The following is a 27,684-nucleotide window of genomic DNA, read 5'->3' as shown; positions in this document are numbered from 1 at the left end:
CTACTTGAGGATCGACATGTATGATATACACATTGTTAGAAAAGAATACTATGTGACAAAGTTACCCTGAAATGCCAATGGATGGAAGTTGCATTGGCTGAGAGATGGAGAAGAGAACCTCAAAAAAAAAAAAAAAAAATTCTTGACCACCCATAGACAAGAGAGTGATGAACATACCACACAAGAGAGTGATTGCAGTTCAACATAATCATCACCATGGGGTGGAAGATAATACAAAAGACGTTTATTGTGTAGATTTTGTAATATGGGACTGTAAGTATCAGATAAGTTTTGTTCTGAGTTGAATAAGATGTTTATTTACATGCATATAATTTCTTTTTAGTTCCAAATGTGGTTTAACTAATTCCCCGCAGTCAGAATTCGGCAACCAGTTTCGGAAAACTAATCATCTTGCCGAGAGACCCAGCTACGAGAGAGTTGCAACGGGACTACTGACTGCCGTTGTGGCTTAGGGGTATCATCTATCCACTTCTTGAAAAAAAAAAAAAAAAGATCATCTTTATCCTTGAACTTGTCAAACGTCAAACGATGCAAATCCTAAACTTTATATTTGAATACGGCAACTTGTTCAGGCTTCTGACGTTGACCGTAGTGCAATCAATGATAGGCAGTTAGCTCAGCGAAGTCCGGCCAGTGGGACCTACTAGGTTTAATACACTCTGTGCTGTTGCTATTGCGACTATAATCGCTCTCCACCGGATTGAGAAAAAAACCTGGAAGACACGAACGGAAAATGGATCAATTCAAAGGACAAGTAAAGCTCCCGGTATTTGCCGTCCCGAAAAGTTACGATCTGACTCTGAAACCCGACCTCACAGCGTGCACATTTAGCGGCACGGTTGTGATCAGTGTTGATATCGTCGAAGAGACCAAATTAATCGTCCTTAATTCTCTTGATCTTGTCATTGATGGGTCTTCAGTTCATTTCTCTGATCATCAGAAGCAGGTATATGAGTTACTTCTAGAAATGGAATCGATTGGATTTGGTTCTACTGCTGAAGAATTTCTCTTACTTTCAACAGTTTCGTCCTTCCAATATTCTTTTGTTTAAAGAAGACGAGATACTCGTCTTGGGTTTTGATGAGGTACTTCCAGTTACAAAGGGAACATTGTCAATTAGCTTTTCCGGGATTCTTAATGATGACATGAAGGGCTTCTACCGAAGGTATCCCACTTTCCTGTCTTCTTCTCTCGCATTTTTTCAGTTGCGTATGTGCCCTTTTTAATTAACAACTATGTAACTTTTGGCTAGTACACATGTTGTCAATGGAGAAAAGAGGAATATTGCCGTTACACAATTCGAGGCTGTTGATGCAAGACGCTGTTTTCCGTGTTGGGATGAACCTGCGCTGAAGGTAATTATCTTTCCTTATTTGACGGCAACTTAAAAGGAGTATTTTAGTGGTTTTATCATCGACCACCTGATTATGAGCATCTCTGTTTCTTATATCAATAAACGGATGCTCGATTAAAAGGTATGATAACTGCCATTCTAACCTACATACCCCCAAATTATTGATCAATACCTACATATCCTGGAATTTGGCTTCCCATTAAGTTCTGCCAATTGACTCTGACCATGATATGAAACGTACTAACATACTCAGAGATGATAGTATGATTATTAAAGAGTCCTATTATCATTTGTATGAGGGTATTTTTGTTTCTTTTTGCATATTGTGGTTAGTATTTTTTTTTGTTGGCGCGATTCGAAGTCGCGACCTGATGCTCCTGGTTGTAAAGAGAATACCATCAGACCACACGGCCTTAGGTTATTGTGGCTAGTATTAATCAACCAAGTTTGAAGATATCATAGCTATTACTATATGGTCTGTACTTTTGTTTTGAAACCCAAGGGTATGTAGTATGCATGCGAGATCTCAGGAGTATGTATGTGATCACCCCTTTATGTCTTCTTTTTGTATCTGTTGGTTGACAATCTTGCTTTTAGATCTTCTTTCTCCTCTATATTTTCCAGTTCTTGTGAACACTGCCTTTCAGCTACTGAAGCATACTTATAAGTGACATATAGGGTACGTGTCTTTTATTTGAAAGAAGTGCTTACATTCTACATTTAACATGACAGGCAACTTTCAAAATTACAGTAGAAGTACCATCAGATATGATAACATTATCTAACATGACGATTGCTGAGGAAAAACTTGATGGGGATCGCAAGATTGTTTATTTTGACGAATCTCCGATTATGTCAACTTATTTGGTGGCAATAGTCGTTGGTTTGTTTGATCATATCGAAGACACAAGTGCTGATGGTGTGCAAATGAAACCCGTGTTCACTTTTCTGAACTTTTTTTTTAAATGACACTTTTTCTGAACTTACCTCCCAAACTTTCAAATGTTTAGTTTTTATATTATTAGATATCTTCTTACCTTGTCTAAAGTTGGACAATAATAACAGGGACTAAAGTTTGTGTATACTGTCCACTTGGTAAGAGCAATCAAGGCAAATTTGCTCTAGATGTTGCTGTGAAGGTTCTTCCATTATACAAGGAGTAAGTTATTTTATAATTTTATTTTTTGGCCATTAAGTTAGTTCATTTCTTTATAAAATTCAAAACTAAATAAAGTTCAGTTATTTGTCTTTGCTCATAGTGTCTATGTATAGGGGAGACCTTGGGTTGGGTCAGATTAACCATCATTAAACAGGTTAGCTCAAACGCAACCCATTTATTAAACAAGTCAGAAATGTATACCTGAACCCAGATCCTTCCTGTCTGGGGCAACCCACTTAAATATAAAATAATAAAATATACATAACATATATGAATATGTATATATACGTATAGAGGGCTGATCCAATACGAAAAGTCATTTGGTGCGAAACAACTATCTTGGCCGTCTGATCATGATCAACGGCTATCTCAACTGTTTCGCATGTTTCGCACCAAAATGATTTTTCGTATTGGATCAGCCGTGTATATATATATATTATATGGATAGATATATAGATAGATAGGTAGATAGGAGCCTACAGGTTAGTTGCCCCCGTAGATGCTCCCAATAGGTGGTTGTTAACATGCATGGCTAACCAGCCTACTTGTTGTGTCAGTTACTGCTTTTTCTTTGCTTTTGCACTGTACATTGGTCCTAAAAAGGAAATTGCTATCCACTTCTTTTTGAAAGTTGAAAAAAAATTAAATTTAGTATCTGACCATTTTATCTACTTCCAACATAAACCAAAGAAGAAAGCACAGGAAAAAAAACAAAAAAGACATGCATAAGTTAAAATTGATAAGAATAGTCAAGAACTGGCCAAAACAAATGATTCAACTAATGCCTATAGGAGTATTGCTCTCTAAGATATGTGAGAGAGAAGCTCTGATCCTAGCCAATGAATCTGCCAATCCATTTGCACCAAGCATAATGGGACCACATCACTTGAAGATCACATAAGTTGATAATTTCATTAAAGTATTTTTTGAACTTGCAATTTTTTTATTAATAAAATCAAATTTAAGAGGTGGAAGAACACCTCAACCCTCAGAGGGGATGGAGACCTCAAATACTAGAGCATGGAAGGAGCATGCTGTCAAGAGATCTGGAGTGGAAAACAAACTGCCTTGATTTCATTAAATATGTATCTATCTTCCATGGGGGAAGGGAGTCTTCTTGCACTGGATTGCCCCATCTAATCACATTGCTTACCTTGCAATACAGAAATAAATGATCACAAGGTGAACAATCTGCTGTCCTCTTTAGCATAACTCATCACATGTTAGAATATTTTCCCATGCTGCTGTCCATAAGAAATGAATTAACTTTTTGTGGGCCAATATATTTTCAAGCTACCACTTGTTCGGAATCGGATTCTGTTGATATGACCACTGAGACTTGTAAAATGAAGCTGTGGTAAAGATCCTTGATGAGTCTGAAAACCAAAAAGGGATGTTATCACCTAATCTGAAATGAAGATACCATCCAAGAGCTGCAGCAATCTGATAACACAATCAGCTTCCTCCTCTTTTAATGCTCTTCTGAAATTGAAGTTCCAATGCCCACCTGTAGGATTTGCTGTTCTGGAATTAGCCTCTGTGATTTCTTTATTGAGTACCAGTCCAAAAAGATCTGGGAATTCTGAACCTAGGTTATTGGAGCTCACCCCTTTATTTAGTCAGCATTTAACTTTTGTCCTGCTCTTAACATGAAAATGAAGCTTTTCTGAATACGATGCCTGTAGATTACAGACATTTGTCCATAAATAGGATGTTCTATTTGCTGCTGAGTGGGAAGGGAGACACTCTTGAGGGTCTCTCTATATTTAGAGCATATGACTTTCCTCTAGTGCCTCTTTGTTTCTGCTGAAAATCTCCATTGCCATTTCGAAAGCAGTGCTGGAGTCCATGCATTTTATTTTTTTACTCCCTTGACCTCCGTCTTTCTTGCTAAGGCAGACCGTATCCCATTTAACCAATGGGTACTTAAAAGCTTTCTGAGAATTCCTATGAAAGGAATTTCCTTTCCATTGCTTCTAGGTTTTTGGAGCTACTAATGGGACATGGAATGAGAGAGAGTATATAATTTAAGAGTCTGGTCAGAGTTGATTAAATGAGTCTGGCCCTCCTGGCCAATGAAAGAAGCTTCTCGTTTCAGGAAGCCAACAGTTTGTGTTATGGACTCAATAATACTGAGTCATCTACTTTACTTTTATTATTTATGTTGCTTTTAATTTCGAATTTTATTGATTTGTAATAAGGCTTAAAGGTAGGGGTAGAATTGGGTTTTTTAACCCTAACCTATGTTGATGTTAATTACCCTATTTAAGGGGTAATAATGGAGAAATAAAACCTAAGTTCGGATTTAGCTTAAACTAGAGTACATTAGGTTAATCTAGGTTCTCCTCGAGCTCCCACTTCTGGGATTTTGGGCGTGAACCTTTCCTTCGGCGTTAGAGCTTGTGTGAGTGGGTTGGGAAGGTTGAGAAGGGAAGAGAATCGGAAATCTCTACCTGACGGGGTGGAGAGAAACCTGGTGTTTCACGGAACTAAGGAGGAAGAAGGGTTGCGTGAACCCCTTCTTCAGCCGAGCGAGGGCGGAGGAATTGCTGCTTCATCGTGACGGCAAGAGGCTTGCTTCATTCACGGAACCGAAGACGGAAGACGAAGGAAGAGAATCGAACCCTGTCCGGGAAGAAGAACTCTTCTTCCTTCACGGCGAAACAGGGTCCCTTCACGGCGAAACAGGGTATTTCACGACAAAAACAGGGGATACGATTTACCTAAGTTAAAAAAGGTAAATTGAAATTGATTTTCTTAAGTTCATAAGGTTGAGTTTTATTATTAAATTACCTGTGCGTGAATAGTGTCTGAACTCATTTGTGAGAGAAAAAGAATTCTATTTCCAACTTAGAGTGGTTGGAGATGAAATTCTTGGTTCTTTACGGAGAGTAAACCCGTGTACGTGCTGGATTCATCAGTATTTCGCCGAGTTACTAGATCCATGGCGAGGGACCATAATAACTTGGTATCAGAGCAGGGTAACCCGGCAGAGAGAAGCACCAATGAATACTTTGAATTGCTTGAAAGAAAATTTGATACTGTCCTAGAGAGGTTCTCAAAAATTGATATCGATATGGAGACCTTGAAGGGAAGGATGGATAGCATGGAGAGTGGTCTAACTACTGGCAAGAAATTTGCTGCATTGAAGGAAAAGTTCACTCTCAGTTTGGAAACCTTGAAAGGAAGGATGGATAACATGGAGACTGGTCTGAGCACTGGCAAAAACCCAATTCCGGGTGACCATTCACAGATCAGAGGGGGAGATGAGTTTACTAGACACACGAGTTTCTCGGGTCAGCAAGGACCCATCATTCCGGGGGGACACCTCAACCAGGGGGGAGGCACTATACCCCTCATTCCAGATCAGGGAGGAGGGGACCATTCGTATAACAGAGGGGGAGATGAATTTCCGAGGCGCACGAGTTTCTCGGGACAGCAAGGACCCCTCATTTCGGGGGGACACTTCTACCAAGGGGGAGGCACTGTTCCTAGGTATACTAAAATGGAATTCCCTACTTTTAATGGGTCAGAAGACCCTTTGATATGGTTGTATCGATGTGAAAAATTTTTTAGCCATCAGCGAGTCCCAACCTATGACCGAGTCAACGTAGCTCTTTTCCACTTACTAGGGGAAGCACAACTTTGGTACCAGCTAGTTGAGGTTGATAGCGAGGTGGTAGATTGGGATGAATTTAAGCGACTGTGTTCTCTCCGTTTTGGTCCTCCGGCTTACAGTAACCCTTTGGGAGATTTGGTTTTACTACGCCAAACTGGGGCCGTGGAGCAATATCAAAAATTGTTCCAGGAAAAATTAGCACGAGCCAGCAGTATGGTACAAGTGGATCAGCAAGTGGCGCTATTTACAGCAGGACTGACGGAGGCCTTAAAGCTTGAGGTAGAGCTCTATTCACCTGTTGACTTATCCAGCGCTATGAATATAGCTCGTGCTTTAGAATTGCGACAGCAGGCACAGCACAGACGACCTCCAGGGTCAGGGGAGCGCATTCCTCCGAGAAACAACCCGGGTATTACTTTGACAGGGGATCCGAGATCTAGTCATCCTACAACTCCTTATATAAAAAAATTGACAAGTGCTGAGATGGCAGAACGGCGGGCTAAGAATCTATGTTACAACTGTGATGAACCATATCGGGTTGGGCATCAGTGCAAAAGATTGTTTTTGATCGATAAGGTTGAAGATGAGGATATCGAGGTGACAGAGGATATGATTGAGGAAGAACCACCGGACATCTCCCTGCATGCCATTACTGGGCAGCAATCGGCCACAACTACACAAATTGGGAGCGGCTCGACAACTTTCACCAGGTCTACCCAGCTTCCGAGCTTGAGGTCAAGCTCGATCTCCAAGGGGGGGCAGATGTTATGGACTCAATAATACTGAGTCATCTACTTTACTTTTATTATTTATGTTGCTTTTAATTTCGAATTTTATTGATTTGTAATAAGGCTTAAAGGTAGGGGTAGAATTGGGTTTTTTAACCCTAACCTATGTTGATGTTAATTACCCTATTTAAGGGGTAATAATGGAGAAATAAAACCTAAGTTCGGATTTAGCTTAAACTAGAGTACATTAGGTTAATCTAGGTTCTCCTCGAGCTCCCACTTCTGGGATTTTGGGCGTGAACCTTTCCTTCGGCGTTAGAGCTTGTGTGAGTGGGTTGGGAAGGTTGAGAAGGGAAGAGAATCGGAAATCTCTACCTGACGGGGTGGAGAGAAACCTGGTGTTTCACGGAACTAAGGAGGAAGAAGGGTTGCGTGAACCCCTTCTTCAGCCGAGCGAGGGCGGAGGAATTGCTGCTTCATCGTGACGGCAAGAGGCTTGCTTCATTCACGGAACCGAAGACGGAAGACGAAGGAAGAGAATCGAACCCTGTCCGGGAAGAAGAACTCTTCTTCCTTCACGGCGAAACAGGGTCCCTTCACGGCGAAACAGGGTATTTCACGGCAAAAACAGGGGATACGATTTACCTAAGTTAAAAAAGGTAAATTGAGATTGATTTTCCTAAGTTCATAAGGTTGACTTTTATTATTAAATTACCTGTGCGTGAATAGTGTCTGAACTCATTTGTGAGAGAAAAAGAATTCTATTTCCAACTTAGAGTGGTTGGAGATGAAATTCTTGGTTCTTTACGGAGAGTAAACCCGTGTACGTGCTGGATTCATCAGTATTTCGCCGAGTTACTAGATCCATGGCGAGGGACCATAACAGTTTGCAAATAAAGAGTGGGAGTTCAAAATATGAAGTATCCATTTCAAGAATTTTGAATTGGAGAATTCTATCAAGACAATTGACTTCACCATCACCGAATATTCTAATATTCTAGACTTTAGGCCAGATTAAGGGGAGCTTGCATTGAAACTTGAGATCCAACCCATGTTTTAGTGAAAAGAAGAGATGAGGGATCATCTTGTCTTAAACCCTTTGAATTCTTAAACCAATAAGGATAGAGGAGGGCGCTGAAATGCCAACTAGAAATTCTCTTCCACTTACTTCCAATGCCCATTTTTTCACGGGTATAGGTCAGGAATTTCCAGTTTACCCTATCAAACACTTCCATCAAGTCTAATTTAACCACCAAGCCTTGCAGGCTTCATCTTTTCTGATAATCAGTTAGTTCATGGGCGATAAGGGCTGAGTAAATCATCTGCTTTCCCTTTAGAAGAATGATTAAGAGATTCCATTAAGAGAAAGGAAAAATATTAAAAAAATTACAAAGCATATGACTTGTCAGAACAAGTAAACTCGTCCCAAACAATATAGATGATTAAGAAACATATAACATAAAAACAAAGCAATCAACCAAGATCAATAGGGCATGAATGATTCTCAATATGATGCATGAAAGATACACCAAATCTGGCCAAAGAATCAGCCATCCTATTTGGTACCCTTTTTGTAGTAAAATTGTTGTAATTAAAAGAATGTCATTTTTTTAGTGAGTGTTCTTGGTAATCATTTTGATAATTGTGATTGTATTCTGGACCTATGTAGCTATTTTTTAATGCCATATCCACTACCTAAACTGGACATGGTAGCTGTACCTGATTTTGCTTCTGGTGCTATGGAGAACTATGGATTGGTTACCTACCGTGATACTGCACTTCTGTACGATGAGAACCACTGTGAAGCTTCTAACAAGCAATGGGTAATGAAGCTGTTAATGTGACTTGTGATACTATTAGATGGAGAGAGCAAGAACCAGTTTCAACTTATTACTCATTTTCCAGTCATATTTGTTGATGTCAGATTGCAATAGTTGTAGCTCATGAACTGGCCCATCAATGGTTTGGCAATCTTGTGACAATGGAGTGGTGGACTCATTTATGGCTTAATGAGGGTTTTGCAACATGGGTATGTCTCGTTGACTTCCTTTGCCCTTTACATATTAAGGACAATTTGCCACTCAGTGATCTTACCTATGTTTTTTATTTCTTAGTTTCTTTCTTTTTACCTGTGAATGTTTATTCAATTGTTTTTTCATAAATGGTCTTCATCAACTAATATGCTTTCAGGTTAGCTATTTAGCCATTGATGCATTGTTTCCCGAGTGGAAAGTTTGGACACAGTTCCTAGGCCAGACTACAGCTCAGGGTTTGAGGCTGGATTCGTTGGCAGAATCACATCCTATTGAGGTAAACCTTCATCTGCTTGTAATACTTAATCAATCCATTTCTATAGGTTTTTTTGTAGTATAAAATGTTTTGTTGTATGTTGGTTTAGCGTCACCAGCTGAGGCCCCATAGGGGCTAAAAACATGTCTATAATCAAACATAGAAGAAAGGATGACTTTTTATCTCTTTTTTTTTTCATATTAAGGGGATGGATTGTTACATCCAAGTATTTGAGAAGATTTAGTGGATTCAGTGTCTGAAGAAGCTTAAGGGTCCAGCCTGGCTATGGTAGAAGAAACGATGAATTGTTACAACTTGGAGGTTTACTGGGATATGGTCCAGCTGACTATGGTAGAATAAACACTGTTTGGTAGGAGATAATGGTGGTGTTGGAAGCTCCGATTCAGCCTGGCTTTAGGTGGTGATTTCAATGCCACCAGATTCTGGTATGAGAAGCCATCGGGCTCAAGCACCATTTATACAACTACGTATAACTTTGGAGAACTTATTGACGACTTCATTCTGCAAGAGATCCCTCTTTCTGGGCAATAGAGAGAGAGAGAGAGAGAGAGAGAGAGAGAGAGAGATCAAAGATTGTAACAATATCCTCTTCTTCTAGAATGCCAATTGCCCATTCCCATGCTCTCAAACGTTTGAATGGAAAGGATCTACCTCCACAAGACCTTCCCGTTGAATTTGGGTCGATGAAGTTTTCCAAACCATTGCTGGCTTCTTCAGATAACTACTTAAGCTCGGCGAAACTACCAACCTCAATTGAAGGTTTGACATTGCTCGGCTATCACACACCAAAGTCGTAACTCAGGAGGATTGACATGGCTGAGTCAAGATCTCTTGGTGCCTGTTGCTGCTAATTCAGACCCAGCCACCCTACCTTCTCTTGCGCACTATGTTGATGAACCTCTTGGAAAAAAATCAAAATTCAATTCCCGAGAGACAACTTGTGGTCGGGTCTCTAAACACACTGCCCCAGTATCAGAGAGAACTGATATTTTAAATTTAATCAACCTTGTTACATACTTTTCTTGTAACCTAGTCGTGTTGTAGTGCTTTTGACTTACCTCTACTTGTGGCATGGGGCCTTCTAGTTTCCTCCCCTCAATAAAAGCTCTCATTTCCACGTTTCAATAAACTGAAAAATTTTTCCCAACAATTTTTCACAAGACACACAGGCTACATTGAACACAAGCAGGTTACTCAGCGGAAACAGATGGACTTGGAACATTCTATATCATTTTGAAGTAGGGCCAGGTTTATGACAAAAATTAACTAGCCAAAGTTGAGACGCCTCCTATGTCTTTTATTTTTTGGTTGTTTGACTTCTTGTATCATATGATGTATAAATTTTGTAAATGTCTTGTATCTTCCTCTATTAGTATAAAATTGTTCTCATTGTTTTCCATTAACAAAAGCAGGGCAAGATCCTGTGCTTTTGTAATATCAACTTGTTCCTGTTGTAAAATGTAATAACATTTGTGGTCAGATTATCAGTCTTTCTTTACAACATAACTATAGTTTTTCATGTACAGGTAGAGGTGCCTCATGCGCGTGCAGTTGATGAAATATTTGATGCAATAAGCTATAACAAGGGTGCTTCTATGATTAGAATGTTGCAAGACTATCTCGGTGCTGACATATTTCAAGTGAGAGTTTATTATTTATATGCTGCCATCATAATTGGTTTATCTACTTAAACTAATGTTAATGTTGTTTATTGAAATTTATAGAAGGAAATTCATTTTCTCTGCTCTCTTGAAAGACATTCATTAAACAGATTATTTCTCTGTAGTGGTTGTGTGAAAGCTGTAAAGCTGTTTTCTTGTATTACCTTTTGTAAGTTAAGAAACAAGAATAGATAACAAACTGAGAAAGAAGAATGGAGAAACAAAGAATCAAATGAGAGAACCAACTCAACACAATTAGACTCTTCATTATTAAAAGTTTTTGTGCAAGAATTAGAACACTCAGAAATAGAGACTAAATAGGACTCCTAAGCTAACTGATTTTAAATGGAATTTTGTTTCAGAGTTTGACTTAAAGATAAAGCGACAATCTAGTTTAATACTCCTACCCCAAGAATTTAAATACAGTTAAATGCAAAACCATTCTATGTTCCTGTTGTAATTTTTGCCATCTTAAACAAAACATCTCATTTTCCCCCAAAACAGTGAGAATGTTTTTATATTCAGATATGAAGTCTTTTCAATAAAGAAAATTAAAATGAAAAATAAGAGATGAAGTTACATGAGCTCTAAGAGTACAATATGGTAAAGAAAAAAAAAAAAGCTAATTACTCTGTGGGAAGGGATTCTTCCATAACAAGGTCTTTTCAGCCCCATTTTTAGCCCACCAGTTAGAAACATGAATGTATTTGCCAGTTGACAATGAGCTTGTAGGAGCTAGAGAGTAAACTGATGGGGATAAAGTCTTTAGGGCGCTTAAGCACTCTCTTTTTATGGGAGAGGGACAAAGTAACTTCCATTGATTTTCTCTTAATACCATTTGGAAGAAGGTCTTTGGGCTTTCAATCTCTCATTGTTAGGTACCCCTACATTGCTAGGGACCCTTCTCCCCTACATTGTAATTTCTTTGGCTTCAGGCTTTTAATGATATGCGCCCCTTTTCTCAGAATTAAGAAGGGCATTAATCCTAGTAAATAATCCCACTCCAAAAACCATAGTATCATCAAATCTGCCATCTTCAAAGACTGGGCTCAGCCAATTCATCTCACATGCTACTCTAAAAAGACTTGCCAAACCTTCTCCTATATTGTTGAAAAGAAGAGAAGAGATTGGATCCCCTTGATGCAACCTTCTAGAACTTTTGAAGTAATCACATGCACTCTTATTAATGAGAATAATGAAGACAGCAAAGGAAACACAACTACTTATCCATTTTCTCCACTTAACATCAAAGCTCGTCTTTGCCATTAAGAAGTCAAGAAACCCCCCAACAAACCCGGTCAAAGGTTTTTTCAAAGTCTAATTTCAGCATAAACCTTGGCTGGGAACCCTGCTAAAAACAATCAACAATGTCATGCACACCGATTAGGGGTAGTCATCAGGTCAGGTTTCACGGGGAACCCGACCCGACCTGACCTGAATGTCAAACGCTTAGCCAATACAACCCAACAGACCGGTCTGTTAAGTGCGGAAAGCCAAGTACCTAACCCATCAGTGGTGGACGGAACCACCTAGCTCTGACACTGAAAACCCCAGGTTTGGGTTCGTCAGGTTTTGGGCCAAGGATGGGTCATAAAACCCGACCCAACCAGACCCAAAAACACCAGGTTCGGGTTTTGGTTTTACCCCAGGGGTCAGGGACGGAGCAAGGAAAAGGAACCTGTCAAGTTTTCGGCCGAGGACGGGTTTTCCCAAACTCAACCCTTAGGAATGAGATGGGGATATAAAATGGGGTAGGGACTGGTCAAGGATCGGTTGGGTTTACAGGAATGGGTCAGGTTTAAGGAGACGGGGTTGCGGGGACGATGATCAGGTGGTGGTTGGGTTAGACATTTCAGGTTTTTTTGTGTTTTTTCCGGGTTCTGATTTTGGGCTCGGGGTTTAGGTTTCAGGAACCCGACCCTTACCCACTCCCAACACCAATTGCTACATCAAGGATAAACCTGCCCTTCATAAAAGAGTTCCACTTCTTACTGATTATGCTAGGAAGAATAGACTTTTACCGGCTAGCAATAAGCCTTGAAATAATTTTATATGCACCTGAAATCAAACTTATAGGCCGAAACTCTGAAACTCTCTTTGCATCCTCTTTTTCAGGGAGTAAGGTAATAAAAGAGGCTCCCAAATTATTATAAGTAATATCTTTTTTATAGAACTCCACCAATAATTTGACATCAGCTGCAATGAAATGCCGAATACCACAGAAAAATCTCTGTTGAAACCATCGAGGGCTGGAGTTTTGTCTAGAGGCATCCTGGTGACAGCAGCCTCAATTCCATTCATGGAGAAAGTCTTTTCAAGGAACTCCTGCTGACTATTTGTCAAGCACTTAAGAATTTCTAGCTATGGCCTTTGGCAGCACTTCTTAGTATAAAAGCCTGAATAGAAACTTAATATCTCATTACTGATGGCCCACTAGCCTTGGAACTTGCTCTCTTATGCAATGATCACAAAGAAACTAAGATAATGCTGCATATGTTACAAGCTTCTTCTGAAAATATCTAGTCCCTAAACCCATTCTGCTACCATCCCAATGCTATGGTACTCACATGCTATGTTATGGGATTTATCTTTAATCTCTGCCCTTATTATTCTTCTTTTTTCTTAATGGTGAATGCTTCCATTGATTTGTATTTTTTTTGAATGATAATTCATTGAATTATTAAATTATATCAAACATCAAAAGGGCAGAGGAGGTCCTTAAAGTTCAAACCCCAAGAGGCAGAGATCCCCCTTTAACAATACAAGGCCTATAGACACCAAACTTATCCTAGCCATTGGATGCATGAGTCACCGATCCAATAACATGTTTCCATATCACTTAAATGGAATGACAGTGATGAACAATATCATTGTAGAATTGCCTGAAACCCCATACCCGACTAGCTATTCCAGATGGCTGACTTATAACAATTGATGAACCTGCCTCAACAGTTAGCTACAGTAATGCTGAATATAAAACTTGGATGGTATGATTCAGCTGGAGCTGAGTTGAAGGTGGTTTTAGCAGTTTTCAAGTTTATATTCAACTTATGCTTGGAAGATTTGGATCATGTTCTTGATAAGATTGGAATTCAGTTTTGCATCCCAATGACTCTCATTGGAATGTGCAAGATGACTCTTGATTTAAGGATTTAAAAATTGGGAAAGCTTATTATATCAGCTTGCTTAGCACACATCCCTTGGGGTATTTGGAAAGAGAGAAATAATGTAAGATTTAATAGCAAATTCAGACGTGAAAATGAGACTGCCTCAATGATTATAGGACATATCTCCTCTTGGCTTCACACTCAATCTGAATTCTGCACCATGAGAGATGTTTCCCCTCGGCATAATTGGAATTTCATTACTTATTTGACAGTTCAGTCTTGTCCTCCCATTATGGTTAGCTGGAGTTCACATCCTATTGGTTCTTTAAAACTCAACTTTGATGGTAGTTCTTTTGGTAATCCTGGTCAATCAGGAATTGGAGTAGTTATTCGAAATTCAAGAGATACTCAGCTTCTAACATTTTCAGGACCATTAGGAATTTCAGATTCTACCAATGCTGAAATATCTGCTCTTCTTCAAGGTCTTGTGATTTTTTGGGACAACTTTCATATTCCACTCATTATTGAAGGAGATGCAAATGTGGTAATTGACTGGTGTTCAAAAATTAAAGACCCTCCTTGGCGACATTGGAGAATTTTTCATCAAATAATGAAGATTACTTCCTCTCTTGATTGTTTTTGGTCACATGTACCTAGATCAGCAAAATATTGCTGATTCTTTAGCTAAGCAAGGAGTTTCTCTACAATCTCTTGTTGTTAGAAGAACTCACTTTTAGTTTGTATTTTTTTTCATCTTTTAATTAAGCATCTTATTTAAAAAAAAATGATTGCTGCCACTCTAGAGAGAGTGTAAAAATCTGTTAGGCATCCAATATTGTGATCATCTACAATGGCAAGATATGATTTTATCTTCATGTAATGACGTAGATGTTATTGATGCATATAGTTTTGCACCAATTAACCGTGTGTTATTATATTGATTATTACTTTATAAACTGCTCCATCGGTGCTTTTTATGAGGTTATACCCAAAAAATTGTGTTATTATACAATATTAATGGTTTCCTTTTTCACACATTCTTCTTTGATGGTCCCAGAGATCACTAGCTTCATATGTGACAAGATATGCATGGAAGAATGCACGAACAGAAGATTTATGGGGTGTTCTTTCAGAGGAATCTGGTATTGCAGTGAACAAATTGATGGACTCGTGGACAAAGCAAAAAGGATATCCTGTTATCACCGTAAAATCCAAGAACCATGCATTGGAGTTTGAGCAGGTCATTTATATCTGTTATATACGTATTCCCTATGTCAATTGTGCCTTTGAAATCTTATGTGTTTTGAAGGAGGATGTCTCAAAACTTTGATATTTTTGCAATCTTTAAAAATCATTCTAAGGTGTGTTTCTCTCATGCTTGGTGGTGGAAATATCTTAATATTGGAAATATGAAATATTATCTCAAGTCCATAAAATAGGTAGTTAGATGCACTTTAAAAAAACATATTTTTTAATTTTTTTACATGACAAAATAGAGAAAATGGCATTGTCATGATATATAGAAGTTAGTGGCAATTTTGTAGAAGACTGCAAAGTTAGGTACAGCCAACTTTCTAGGGCCTTTAGTGAGAGAAGCTGAGAAAATATTCTACACAAGAAGAATTAATTGACCTCACTAGTCCTTCACCCAAAGTTAGGTACAGCCAACTTTCTAGGGCCTTTAGAGAGAGAAGCTGAGAAAATATTATACACAAGAAGAATTAATTGACCTCACTAGTCCTTCACACCCGCCCCCCTTCCCTCTCTTGGCAGTTTCTCCACAAGAAGAACTAAGAAGATGGGACTAGAATGATTTATGTCCACTGAGATTAGGGGTTCTACTCAAGTTTTATCTCTATTTATTGCTTTAGGATACACTATAGTTAAATACCTCCCTAGACCACCATTTGGAGAACTGACAAAACTACTCTTTCTCATGTAAAACATAGAACTCGACCAGAAATAAGGACAGTTTCTCCTGTGACTTCATTACTTACAACTTAACTAGATTGTTGATATATATAGACGAATTCAGGTTGTATAGTCTAACCTTTTATGGAGTGTTAATGGGGTGGTTGGCTCATTGGCATGCATGGGTTTCTCCCTGCAACATCCTATTGGAGGAACCACTTTCACTTTGAGGCTGTGTGATTGTTTTTCACTTATCTTTTTGTATGGCTTGTATTAGCTTGCACGTAAGGATATGGGCAAGTCTGGGTACAAATGGCGAGCTCAAATGTGATGCATGTAGCTGCCACAGGAGGCAAGTAGAGAAACATGAGATGGGAGACTTAACTGCTTGTTTTGCTCCTAACTGTAGATTGACTTTGGTATCTTTTGCTTGCTTTTTGATTTTTTAGCATTATTATGAATTTTGTGCTTGAGACTGTACTCCTTGTGCTATCGTGGTATTTGTATGGGTGAGTGCATTGTTTAATTTGAACAAGGACCTGCTTCTTCGTAAGCTGTTTACTACCAATGTGAATTTTCAACACAATGATCACTGGATAAATGTATGCTTGTATATTTAGTTCTTGAAATTCTATAATTTCTAGTATACCTGATTTTATTGATCCTAGGTTGCAAGACTTCTGTATCGGATTTTGGTTGCCAGACTTTTGATTCCTACCCATGTGGTTATTGCTCTGCTGCCTTTGGTACTTGACTCCCTGCTGTAACACCATATTGAATTTTTGGAGTCCCATAGTGGGGGAGTATTGGTGAGATGAGAAAACAGAAAACACAGCAAAATAGATGAAGAAAAGGAAGGGGTTGCAAAAGTGTAATCATACATGTTCTCAACCCTCGGGTCTTTAATTTATGTTTTTGATTACATAGATGATTCCACTATCCTAATTCTAGTGGGAGTCTGTATCAAATTCTATTCCCTCACCTATTCCACCTTGCCATCAATCAACAAGTCACCTTTGCTGAAGTAATAGGGAATCGGAGCCCTCATAATATTGATCAGACTGCCCTATTTCGCAGACCTCTAAATGATTTTGATTCGCCTATTCCACCTTGCCATCAATCAACAAGTCACCTTAGCTGAAGTAATAGGGAATCGGATCCCTCATAATATTGATTAGACTGCCCTATTTCGCAGACCTCTAAATGATTTTGATTCTGTGGAAATCAGCTGCATGCTAAAGGAGCTCAATCAGGTTTTTCTCAAGATTTCTCAGGATGACAGGCTGATGGGAGTCCTGATTCTGAGGGCAACTTTACCATCTCATCATGTTACAAGCTGCTCATCTTTGAAGCCTCCCCTTCTGCCCCAGCACTGGTTCCCACAAAGCTCATAGAGCCTGGGGTCTATCTGGTCCTTTCAAGCTTCAATTTTTGGTCTGGAGTGTGCTTCATGGCAAAGTCCTCATCAAAGACACTCTCTTGCCAGGGCTCCTCCTTGCGATCCTTACTCTGCAATTTTTGCAGGCTTTCTGATGAATGCATCGATTACCTCTTTGTCCACTGCTCATACTCCTGAAAAATTTGGTGCTACTTTCTCAGTATGTTTGAAACTTCTACTTGTGAGATGCCAGTCCTTCTTTGGCCTCTCTGAGATGTGCCTGGGCTTCCACTTTTCTTCCCTCGGCAGAACTATGATGAAAACCTGCCTGGCTTTTATCCCCTGGTATCTCTGGTTTGAGAGGAATCAGTGAATCTTCAAGGGCATTGCTACCTCTTGGTCCATCACTGCTGGCAGGATCTTTAAGCATATTATCTCCTGGCTCCTCACTCTTGACGACTTCAATGGCAGCTCCTTACTCTTCAGCTGGTCTTCCATTGCCCTCCTCTCATTACCTAGTCTAAAGCCATGGTTGAGTGGTCCCCTCCCCCCACCACCTCCTTGTGAGGGTGCTATCAAGCTTAATTTCGATGGCTCTTCTTTTGGTAATCCAAGATCTGCTGTGTTTGGGGGTTTGTTTCATGATTCCTCTAGCGTTATTCTTGCTTCTCATGTTGGACCACTTGGCACAATGGACTCCACCACTGCAGAGCTTCAAGCCCTTCGTCATTGTTATCATTTATTGGTGTTTGGGGAAGAAAGCCCCTCCTCGACATCTTTGGAATTTTTATTTTTTTTGAAATTCAGGAGCTTTGTTCCTATGTTTGTTTCTGGTCTCATGTTCCCCGTTCTGCTGATAATTTAGCTGACTCCTTATCTGATGAAGGGGTCACCCTCCAATCCTTCATTGCAAGGGAGCCCCCTCTTAAGTTTGTTGTCTATCCTTGGGATTAATAAAGCGCTCTTTTTCAACAAAAAAAAGGGGGGGAGTTTGTATCATACTTCGAATCTACCTCAAATTTCATATAGAAGTTTTCTAATATGCTCCTTTTGCACTCAAATAATGGCAAAGCCCACTAATTCCCTAGTTTGCAGCTTGTGCTGATCTTGTATATGCTTAAAACTTCACACACTAATACAAGAAAGACCAATGAAATACTTCCCCAAAAACTTTTCATCATGCAGTTGAAAGGTGTGGATAATGTCAAGAGGATGTCAAATTTTCCTTTTTGCCACCCATTATCCTATGGGGTATGAAAACTTATGCAAAATCCCATTTGTGGAACAAATGAGGAAAATCGATTAGACATATGCTGAAGCCTATTGTTAGAACGAATATGTGAATTATGACACTAAAAGGAGTTTTTACTTCACTAAAAAATTCATAAATACATCAAAGACATCTGAATGAAATATTTAAAATCAGCAGTACTTGGGACCCAACATGGGCCCCATATAATAGAGTGAGCTAATTCAAAAAAAAAAAAAAAATCAAATTTCTTTTAATGGTGCGAGATGGAAAATGAGATCTATGTTACTTCCTGAATTTGCAGGCCTCGTTCTTGAAATTTAAAGACTGGCTTAAAAGAGGAAAAGTAGATGAAGCTTAATTGAGAAAGGATGTGTCCTAGACAAAGATGTCATAGATAGAGTGACAATAAAACTTGCAAAGTTGGAGTCTTCTTATCAGCAGCCTCTTTCAAATAATAAAGCCATCTCAGTTATCGCCAACACCAATCATTATCTTTATCTTGAAATCTTCAAACACACAAATCGGAGGAAAAAAGGTTACAAAAAGGTTAAGATTCTTATGAATTTGACTAAGTGACAATAGAATCAAGGAAATTTAGGGAGGTATAAAACAGAGGATATGAATAAGGAAGAAGTGGCATGAACACTCCCCCAGTACATATCTGAGAGGACTATTATTGGTCCTATGGGGCCTAAGAACAAGAATAGCATGAGTAAAAGAAGACTGATTAAAGGATGAGAATAGGTAGGAAGTACTTACTATATGAGCCGAAGCTCTAGAGTCAATGAAAAGTACTTATTAGTGAGAGTAGCATGAAAAGCAAGTATACCTGAGTGTGCCAAAGTGGCACTGGCATAAGTCGAGGACCAGTTTGTACAGTGGACGGAGTTACAAACACAATTTCTAGTTGTTGCATCAGTCTCATCATAGGGTATTCCAAAATTCTTTATTTCCATTAGACACACTACTTTCTTGAGTGGTCTAATATACCTATGCTAGTTTACCAAAATTTTCCGAACATTTTACTCATTAGTTGTGGACTTACTTATCATCACCATGGTTACAACTACAAACCCCCCATCTCGTCCTCTACCTCTGCCACTTCCATGCCCTCTTGATTCTTGTGTGGAATTTGCATTCATGACTAAAGGTTCATCTCAGGTTGATCTCAAAAAATTTAAGCATGTGTGTCCTCATAAGAGGGATCTTCCTTGCTAACACATGAGCTCTAAGCTACTCAAAATTTTCCCTAGGGCATGGAGAAATCAAGCCATGCATAGTTCTTCTCACTGTCTACTAGTCTCTTTTTCATCCCCAGTCAGTGGGTGATACACCCTATTTCCTGCCACATTGAACTAATCTCTCTATTAAGCTTTAAAACAAATTTATTGCCTCTCTACATAGAGAAGAACTTTGAGTGTAGGTCATAACATTGGACAAATTTCTATCTTGAGAGAATCTCTTCCTAAGGGTGTTTCATATCGCTTTAGCTATATCACGAAACAACAATCAATTATTCATTATGGGCTCCATATTATTTTGGAACCATGTCATGACTAGAGCATTCTATTTCCTCCATGAAAATTGAGAAACTACAAAGAATACTTAAGATTTATAGAATTGAAGAGGAAGAAAACAATTGTCGTGAGAGAATAGGGGAGAGTATAGGTCTTAATCTTGACTTGTCTGCCTTATTATAGTATCGTTTTTTGAGAAAAGATGATTTTATTAAGAAACAAAAGCGACAAGGATACAAAAGCTCAAGGGAGCAATCCCATAACAACAAGAGATTGGAGGGAAGCTCCCTGTTAGCAAGGACTTCCTTATTATAGTATCGCCTAAGTAATCGTTACAAAATACCTAAATAATACTCTTCAAGCTGGGACTTTTAGATATTTATGCTCCAATTGAAAATCCCGCTATATGACTACTAAGCCAAAGGCCGAAGACACAAGGCCGACACCCTTATTTTCTCTCTTCAGTTGACACTATTCAGACTTCTCATCTTGCTCCAACTTTTTGCTTTGTTTTTCTTCTCTCTTCTTGATGAAATTTTCTTTATTTTCAAAAAACAAGTTTTTACTTCAGCTTGCACTTGGCTACTTAGGTCTTAGGTCTTCAATGTCTTCAATGAAGCAATGAGCTCTCAAATTTTCAGCTTCAGCTTGATCTTCCATTTCAACTTGCACTTGGCCACTTCTTAAAATCTACATCTTCCATTCACCCCCTTGAATATCTTGAAAAAACTTGACTCTTATCACCAAGTTTTATCAAAACTTCACCACCTCTTGGAACTCTTCATTGTAGGCTCCTCCCAATACCTCCTTCCTTATACTTCTTCTACTTCTCCCCCTCAAGCTGGGGACTAATGACACCAAGAGACCTAGGCTGTCCCAAACTAATATGAGAGAAGAAATATCACTCCTAGGCAAACAACAACTCTCATACTCCAACAAACAGTGGATCGACATCTACCAAACACTGACACAAGAATTCAAGCCTTGTTGATTTCTTAACTTCCCACAACCCCTTGCATTGATAGAAACTGAACATAAGGAAGAAAATCATGCTCGTCGACTCTGGTTAGATATACTCCTTACTAAAGTAGCAAAGAAACAAGTGGAAACGCCTTCAATCCTTCAAAGAAGGCATGTCACAAAGGGCTGCTATGGGTAATGGGTGTTTGGGCATTGCTTCAAAGTGATGAAATAACTAACTAATTGAAGAAAAATTACTAGAGGTTTCACTGCCTAAACTTGAACATGAACTCATCGCATACATGTATGCATGGACTACAGAGAGAGAGACTTAACTGAGTTGACTTAAAACTTCAAACTTGACCAGGTTTTATACCAAATAAGACACCATGCTCATGTTTACTCTGCCCTCTTATCAATAAGAACACTAGACAATCTCTTGTGAAAGTCTCCTTAACCCCATGTCAGAAACTCCTGTTCAGGCTGACAGCCTACATTACTGAACAAAAAATGAAATAGCCAACCAAGTTATTCCAAGATTCATCAGCCCAATACTATTCACCAACTTGCCTCAGATCTCATCTATTTCCCTCTTTGTCTCTTTCTTTAACCACACCTCAAATTCCTGCTTCCATCACAACTGCAAGAATCCTCCAAACTCTGACCTCTTTAGAGCCGACCGAAAATTCATCAGATTCATGACCAAGTGCTTCAAACCCAGAAGGAAAGTGATAACTGGAGGAGTTATTTTTTATAAGAGGAGATTGTGTCAGAAACAAACTTTTGGTTGATGGTAACATATATCAATTTGACGTAACTAGGAGTATCCCAATTAACAAGCTGTAACACCAATGCCGCAAGAGATCTGTAGACAAAACAAAAGCAGATAGAAAACAACCAGCTGACTAGCTGGAGCAGTTCTATTTTGCAGAAGCAGACAAGAAGACAAACTAGACATTTCTCTCTCTCTCTCCACTCATTTGTATAGCACTTAATAAAATCATCACTCTGTTAAAAAAAAAATTACGTTGGCATTTGGTGAACCCTGAAATTTATGTTGGACTCTGCAGGTGCATTTTCTATCAAGTGGCTCCATTGGGAATGGGCAGTGGGTTGTTCCACTGACGCTATATCTTGGGCCAGATAAAAACCGTAGCAGTTACCTTCTAGAAGAAAAAGTTGGACAGATGGATATATCTGGACTATTGCACTCTCAGGACAGAAACATACAATGTGAGAATAAAAATGTAGATGTATGGGAGAATGAGCAGTACTGGGTGAAAGTTAATGCTGAGCAGACTGGATTCTATAGGGTAAAGTATGATGATAAGCTTTCAGTCAAACTACTGGCAGCTGTAAAGGCTAATTTATTATCCACAGCAGATAAGTTCGGTGAGTAACTTGTGCATTTTATATGCCCATGTGCGACATCATGATAGCCTTACCGAATACTGTTTCATGCCAGGCATACTTGATGATTGTTATGCTCTTTGCGAGGCTTGTCAGCAGCCATTGTCTTCATTGCTTTCTGTGATGGATGTATACAGAGAGGAGGTTGATTATATAATTGTATCAAGGCTTATATATGTAATATGTTCCTCTAGAACTTGATTTTAGATTCATCCAAATATATCACTCAGAAGCATAGCTAACCAATTTCTTTAAAGCAGATAATTACTAAGGTTGTGAAGATCTCTACTGATGCCATTCCTGACTTTCTGAAAGAACTGAAACAAATTTTCATTAGTCTACTCCTGTTCTCTGCTGAGTAAGCTCCATTACTCATCTACATAGAGTGCATGTTTGCTCTTCTGGCATATATATCTATACATGGTGCACTAATTACATTGACAAAATTTTCTCTGCTTGAGAAGTTTTCCGGTACTTTTTCCAAAAATATCTGATAGCTCATGCTCAAAATAAAACAGTTTAGAATGACATACTTTATCCCAGGTCAACACTTTCTATAAAAACTGTTACTTCATTCACAGGGCAACCTTTTGTCTATCCATAATTCTTTTTTTGAACATTATGATACTGGTTAAAACTATTTTTATCCAGTCCTTTGCTTTCCACTTTATTTTTATTTTTTCTTTTGTATTGGAATTTTCAAGAAGAAAAAAGATAAGAGAGATTAGAATTCACAGATCCCTCTTTCCTATTTATAATTTAAACTATAATAAAAATTACATCCATGTCCTTGCACCCCCCTAAACCCTAAGAACTATATTCCACAAATAATAGTGAGTATCAGCAATCAAGTGAGTTGAATCAAGATAGAGTAAACTTTTTCCTTGCAAGTTGCAGTTACAAACTTAAACTAGGGAGAAGTGTAAAAGAAGAAGTCTCGTGAAATCTAGCAGAGTTTCATGAAGGGGAGGATGAAGAACTAGTGTGTATCAGCAATTAAGTGAGTCAAATCAAGATAGAGTAAACTTTTTCCTTGCAAGCTGCAATTACAAACTCAAACTAAGGAGAAGTGTAAAAGAAGAAGTCTCGTGAAATCTAGCAGAGTCTCATGGACGCAGATGTCTCACGAGTAATTGTTCAAAGAAGGAAAATAGAAGACAAATTAAAGAAGCATGGAGGAAGAGGACGTCGACACTTTAGTTTCCTAGATATTAGTTGTCTTAATGTTTCTTTATGTCTTGGTTTTACTAAATTTAATATGGGTGTAATCAGGACTTGGGTAGTTTAGTTAGGGTTTGATTCTAGGTATAATAAAACATTATAAATAGAATGCTTGAGAAACCCAACTAACACTTGTCTATTTTCACTTTTCTAAATCCACATTTTCTCTTCTCTCTGGCACTCTCGTTCTCAGAAGTATATTATGTTATCAATCCGATTTTTTTTACACAGTACACTTGGCTGGGATGCTGTGTCTGGTGAGAACCACTTGAATGCATTGCTAAGAGGAGAAGTCTTGACAGCCCTGGCTCGTCTGGATCATGATAAAACTCAAAAGGAGGCTCAGCGGCGATTTCATGTATTCTTAAATGATAGAAACACCTCCCTTTTGCCTGCAGACACCAAAAAGGTTGATAACCTGATGATGCTGAGATTTATCATTTCACGCTGCTCTGCTGACATAGTAATTTTGTGTTATTAGGCAGCCTATATTGCTGTCATGCGCAGTGCCAGTCCAACAAATAGATCTGATTTTGACTCTCTTCTCAATGTTTATAGAGAGACTGATTTGGGACAAGAAAAGGCTCGGATTCTAAGTAAGTGGTCTTGTTTAAAAATAGGGGGGATATATAGATACTTCAACTGTCTGCAAGGAGTCATACCGCCTAGAATAAGCACTGAATAATTTTACCTGTCTTCGTAGGCTCTGTGGCATCCTGTCCTGATCCAGATGTTGTTCTTGAAGTATTGAATTTTATGTTGTCTCCAGAGGTAATCGAACTTACATTTAGAATTTTGTTTCTGTTAGGCACAGTTATGTGCCTTTGACTAATGTCAATTTTTTTGTGTCTAAAACACATTTCAGGTCCGTGGCCAAGATATGATATATGGGCTTGCAGGACTAAGCTTGGAAGGCCGTGAAACAGCATGGACATGGCTTAAGGTGTAACATTAGTTGATTTTTATGTTGTCCTAGAACCACTGCTCTGTTGGTAAAAATTGTTGGAATGACTTGTCTTTAATATGCATGCTGCGCCTTCGCTAACAGACCGGTCTTTTGGCGCAATGGTAAGTAACATGGTATCAAAGCAGGTGGTCTCGAGTTCAAGTCCCGCTCCCCCCTTTTGTTTTGTCCCCGCATAGGTGGGACTTTGTCTTTGTTTCGTCCCCGCATAGGTGGGACTTTGTCTTTGGCCGTCCCCGTATAGGTGGGATTGTGCATTTGCATTTGTACACGGGTGTTCCCCGTGCGGGGGAGTGTTGGAATGACTTGTCTTTAATATGCATGTTGTGCCTTCGCTAACAGTCTTTTGGTGCAATGGTAAGTAACAAAAATGTCTGCATATTTTCTGGTTCATGCAAAGAGGAAGATTATTTTATTCTTAAAATTCATATGATCCCTACAAGCAAATTAAATTTTGTTATTCAAAAGTTTTATGTATCTGCTGAGCGCCATCTCTGTTCCCATATAGGAAAATTGGGATTTAATTTCATCAAGATGGGGTTCTGGAATGCTACTCACGCAATTCATCAGCAGCATCGTAACGCCGGTAAGCAGCATCTTTCTTCAGGCTGTTCTGTTTTCAAGCCATCGTTTGTGTATTGAAAGAATCTGCTTTCTTCTATTCTCTGTTGAAGTTCTCTTCGGATGAGAAGGCAGAGGAGATAAGTGCTTTCTTTTCAAGTCAAGTCATGCCATCAATTACGATGACTTTGAAACAAAGCATTGAGCAAGTACGCATCAACGCCAAGTGGGTTTGCAATATTAGAAATGAGCATTCCCTGGAGAAGGTGGTTAAAGCCTTGGCTTGTGGGAACTGGAAGTAGTTGAGAAGTTTTTTTTTTTTTTCTGGGCATTTTTTTGCAACAATTATTTCTGATCGTATTTGAAGTGTATGTAGAGTGCTGATGCTTGCTTTGAGTGCACAATAAGTTTGAACCATTTTGGATAACATATTTATATGTATATGAAACGTAGTTGTTTCAAGGGCAGCAGCAATACTAGCCTAGTGCCATTGCCATCTGAGAAACCCCTGGTGTGTGCTACTTCCAAAAAATTTCTAATCCTTATGTAATCATGTGAGAGAGCTCTACCACCGTTACCAACTTTATCATGTGGGAACTGGGCACATCCAAGGCCCAATACTTTTGACATTGTCCAACTATTTGTAGGGAGCCAACATCTCTTTCCCATGAAGAGCCCATCCACGAGAACCTTCCCGAACAAAAACTGGTAGTGCCTTGTCCCGCAAGTTCCCGCGGCAGACCAGAACCTTCCAGACACTCGACCAATCGTTATAAAATACACCCTGGAGGAATCGGTCATATTGATCGTCTCGTTTTCCGTTTGTGTCCTTCTATCCTTGGATTCTCTTCACTGCTGCATATCGGCAATGCCGACCAGGTCTACAGCAGCTGTCACGCAAGACTGGGAGCCCATCGTCCTCCGCAAATCAAAGCCGAAGAGCTACGACCTCCGTGACCCGAAGGCCGTGAATCAGGCTCTCCGAACCGGCGCGTCGATCCAGACGGTCAAGAAGTTCGACGCTGGGTCTAACAAGAAGGCAGCTCCGGTGGTGAGCGCTAGGAAGCTTGATGTGGAGACCGAACCGGCGTCGTTTGGCCGAGTGTCGCCGGAGGTTAGGCAGGCGATTCAGAAGGCAAGGCTTGCAAAGGAGATGAGCCAGGCGGAACTGGCGAAGCTGATCAACGAGCGGCCTCAGGTCGTGCAGGAGTATGAAAACGGGAAAGCCGTGCCGAATCAGATGATTTTGTCGAAGATGGAAAGAGTACTTGGAGTCAAACTCAGAGGCAAGATCAAATAATAGATGATTTGCACACACAAGGTCTGTAATATGCACTGCACATCTGAATTGTGACGTAGTGACGTCTTCGGTTTCCATTCTCTCAACATCAACGTTGTATCCGATGGCAAGGATTACTTAGTTTAGTGATCGGTGCTTTGGAAATGGAAGCTTTGTAGATACAAGAAATCACGAACAGTTCCTAGTCTTTCTGGTAGCATTTCCTACTCAAATCTCTCGAACAGAAGTGTATTTTGATCCGTATTACACTGGCAAATCGTAGTTATACAAACGATAACGCCTCTGCGCATTATAGGAAGTGATTGAGCTTTCGGTACTATTCGTATAGTGTTGCCATGGGACGGGACTTGATGCTAGAAAATAATATTCCTTCGAACGCATGAGCAATGTCTATGATAAAATAAACGAATAAAATTTATTATTATTTGATTAAAAATACACTTTCACTACTAATTTCCTTATATAATAAAAAAATATTAAAATTATCAAGTTGAAAAAAGCTGAAAAATTATATAATTGATAGCATTATCTCAAACAAAAATTTAACAAATAAAATTAAATATTCATAAAAAAAAAATCATAACAAATAATTACCCAATATTGATTTTTTTCCAAACAAAAAAAGCTTGAATCCAATCATTATAAAAACTTTGAATTGAATTTTGTGCTAGGGAAGAATAATACGGGTTTGTTACTCAATCACCGATATTAAAGGTAATTATTGTAAATATGAGAATTAATTACAAGAATCTCCGTCGAACTAAGCTGGGTTTGGCTCTATCTAAATACTTCAAATTCGAGTTTAAAGCTAAAATGGGATTGAGATCAAGCTAAAGAATTTTAACCACGCTCAATCTGAGTTTCAACCTATTTTTAAAACTATAAAAGTAAAAAAATCACCAAAACAAATAAAAAATATATATTGATGAGTTTAGTACCGGGTGATTCCAAACCGAACTCAACGGTTTTGAGTAACACCCTTAGCTAACTCCTGAGGCCAACTTAAACGTACTCTATCATGCACAGCTCCAGAGACTCAAATCATCGACTGAACCGTCGTTCATTCCATCTTTTCTAGAGCAGTAAATATATTGGATTCATCTTCCAAATAGAGAATCGGAAAGAGAAATAAGAGACAACTAAGAGAAGAAGAGAGAATGGTGATACCTTAGGAATTGAATAATGAAGCAAGTAAAAAGAAAAAGAGAAGAACGGTGGATATCATAGGTTAACACAGCAAGCAGAATAAAA

The 27,684-nt window shown here is 38.9% G+C and overlaps 2 protein-coding genes across 2 annotated transcripts; both read left to right on the top strand.

Moving 5' to 3' along the window:
• The first annotated feature begins 490 nt into the window (after nucleotides 1-490).
• On the top strand, nucleotides 491-25,595 carry LOC137945504 (aminopeptidase M1-like). Its single transcript, XM_068791428.1, has 19 exons — nucleotides 491-967; nucleotides 1,044-1,186; nucleotides 1,274-1,376; nucleotides 2,108-2,294; nucleotides 2,441-2,534; nucleotides 8,551-8,704; nucleotides 8,806-8,910; nucleotides 9,072-9,191; nucleotides 10,718-10,831; nucleotides 15,017-15,199; nucleotides 22,048-22,369; nucleotides 22,443-22,564; nucleotides 22,648-22,745; nucleotides 23,840-24,017; nucleotides 24,090-24,204; nucleotides 24,312-24,379; nucleotides 24,474-24,551; nucleotides 25,081-25,158; nucleotides 25,247-25,595. The coding sequence occupies exons 1-19, from the start codon at nucleotides 755-757 to the stop codon at nucleotides 25,433-25,435; spliced, it is 2,664 nt and encodes an 887-aa protein (XP_068647529.1). The 5' UTR covers nucleotides 491-754; the 3' UTR covers nucleotides 25,436-25,595.
• A 220-nt stretch (nucleotides 25,596-25,815) lies between these two features.
• On the top strand, nucleotides 25,816-26,717 carry LOC137945505 (multiprotein-bridging factor 1c). Its single transcript, XM_068791429.1, has one exon. The coding sequence runs from the start codon at nucleotides 26,002-26,004 to the stop codon at nucleotides 26,431-26,433; it is 432 nt and encodes a 143-aa protein (XP_068647530.1). The 5' UTR covers nucleotides 25,816-26,001; the 3' UTR covers nucleotides 26,434-26,717.
• The last annotated feature ends 967 nt before the right edge of the window (nucleotides 26,718-27,684 follow it).

The sequence above is a fragment of the Aristolochia californica genome, unplaced genomic scaffold, assembly GCF_029961685.1.
Source record: "Aristolochia californica isolate CCGP_79_NKW_82.1479 unplaced genomic scaffold, dmAriCali1.0.hap1 SCAF_12, whole genome shotgun sequence".
In the NCBI taxonomy this organism is placed as follows: Eukaryota; Viridiplantae; Streptophyta; class Magnoliopsida; order Piperales; family Aristolochiaceae; genus Aristolochia; species Aristolochia californica.
This window is presented reverse-complemented; position numbering and strand designations above follow the sequence as displayed.

Coding starts and splice junctions, on each gene's coding strand:
- LOC137945505 (XM_068791429.1), top strand. CDS start 26,002: ATGCCGACCAGGTCTACAGCAGCTGTCACGCAAGACTGGGAGCCCATC.
- LOC137945504 (XM_068791428.1), top strand. CDS start 755: ATGGATCAATTCAAAGGACAAGTAAAGCTCCCGGTATTTGCCGTCCCG. Junction 9,192..10,717: donor CAGAATCACATCCTATTGAG/GTAAACCTTCAT, acceptor TTTCATGTACAG/GTAGAGGTGCCTCATGCGCG. Junction 22,565..22,647: donor TTGTATCAAGGCTTATATAT/GTAATATGTTCC, acceptor TCTTTAAAGCAG/ATAATTACTAAGGTTGTGAA.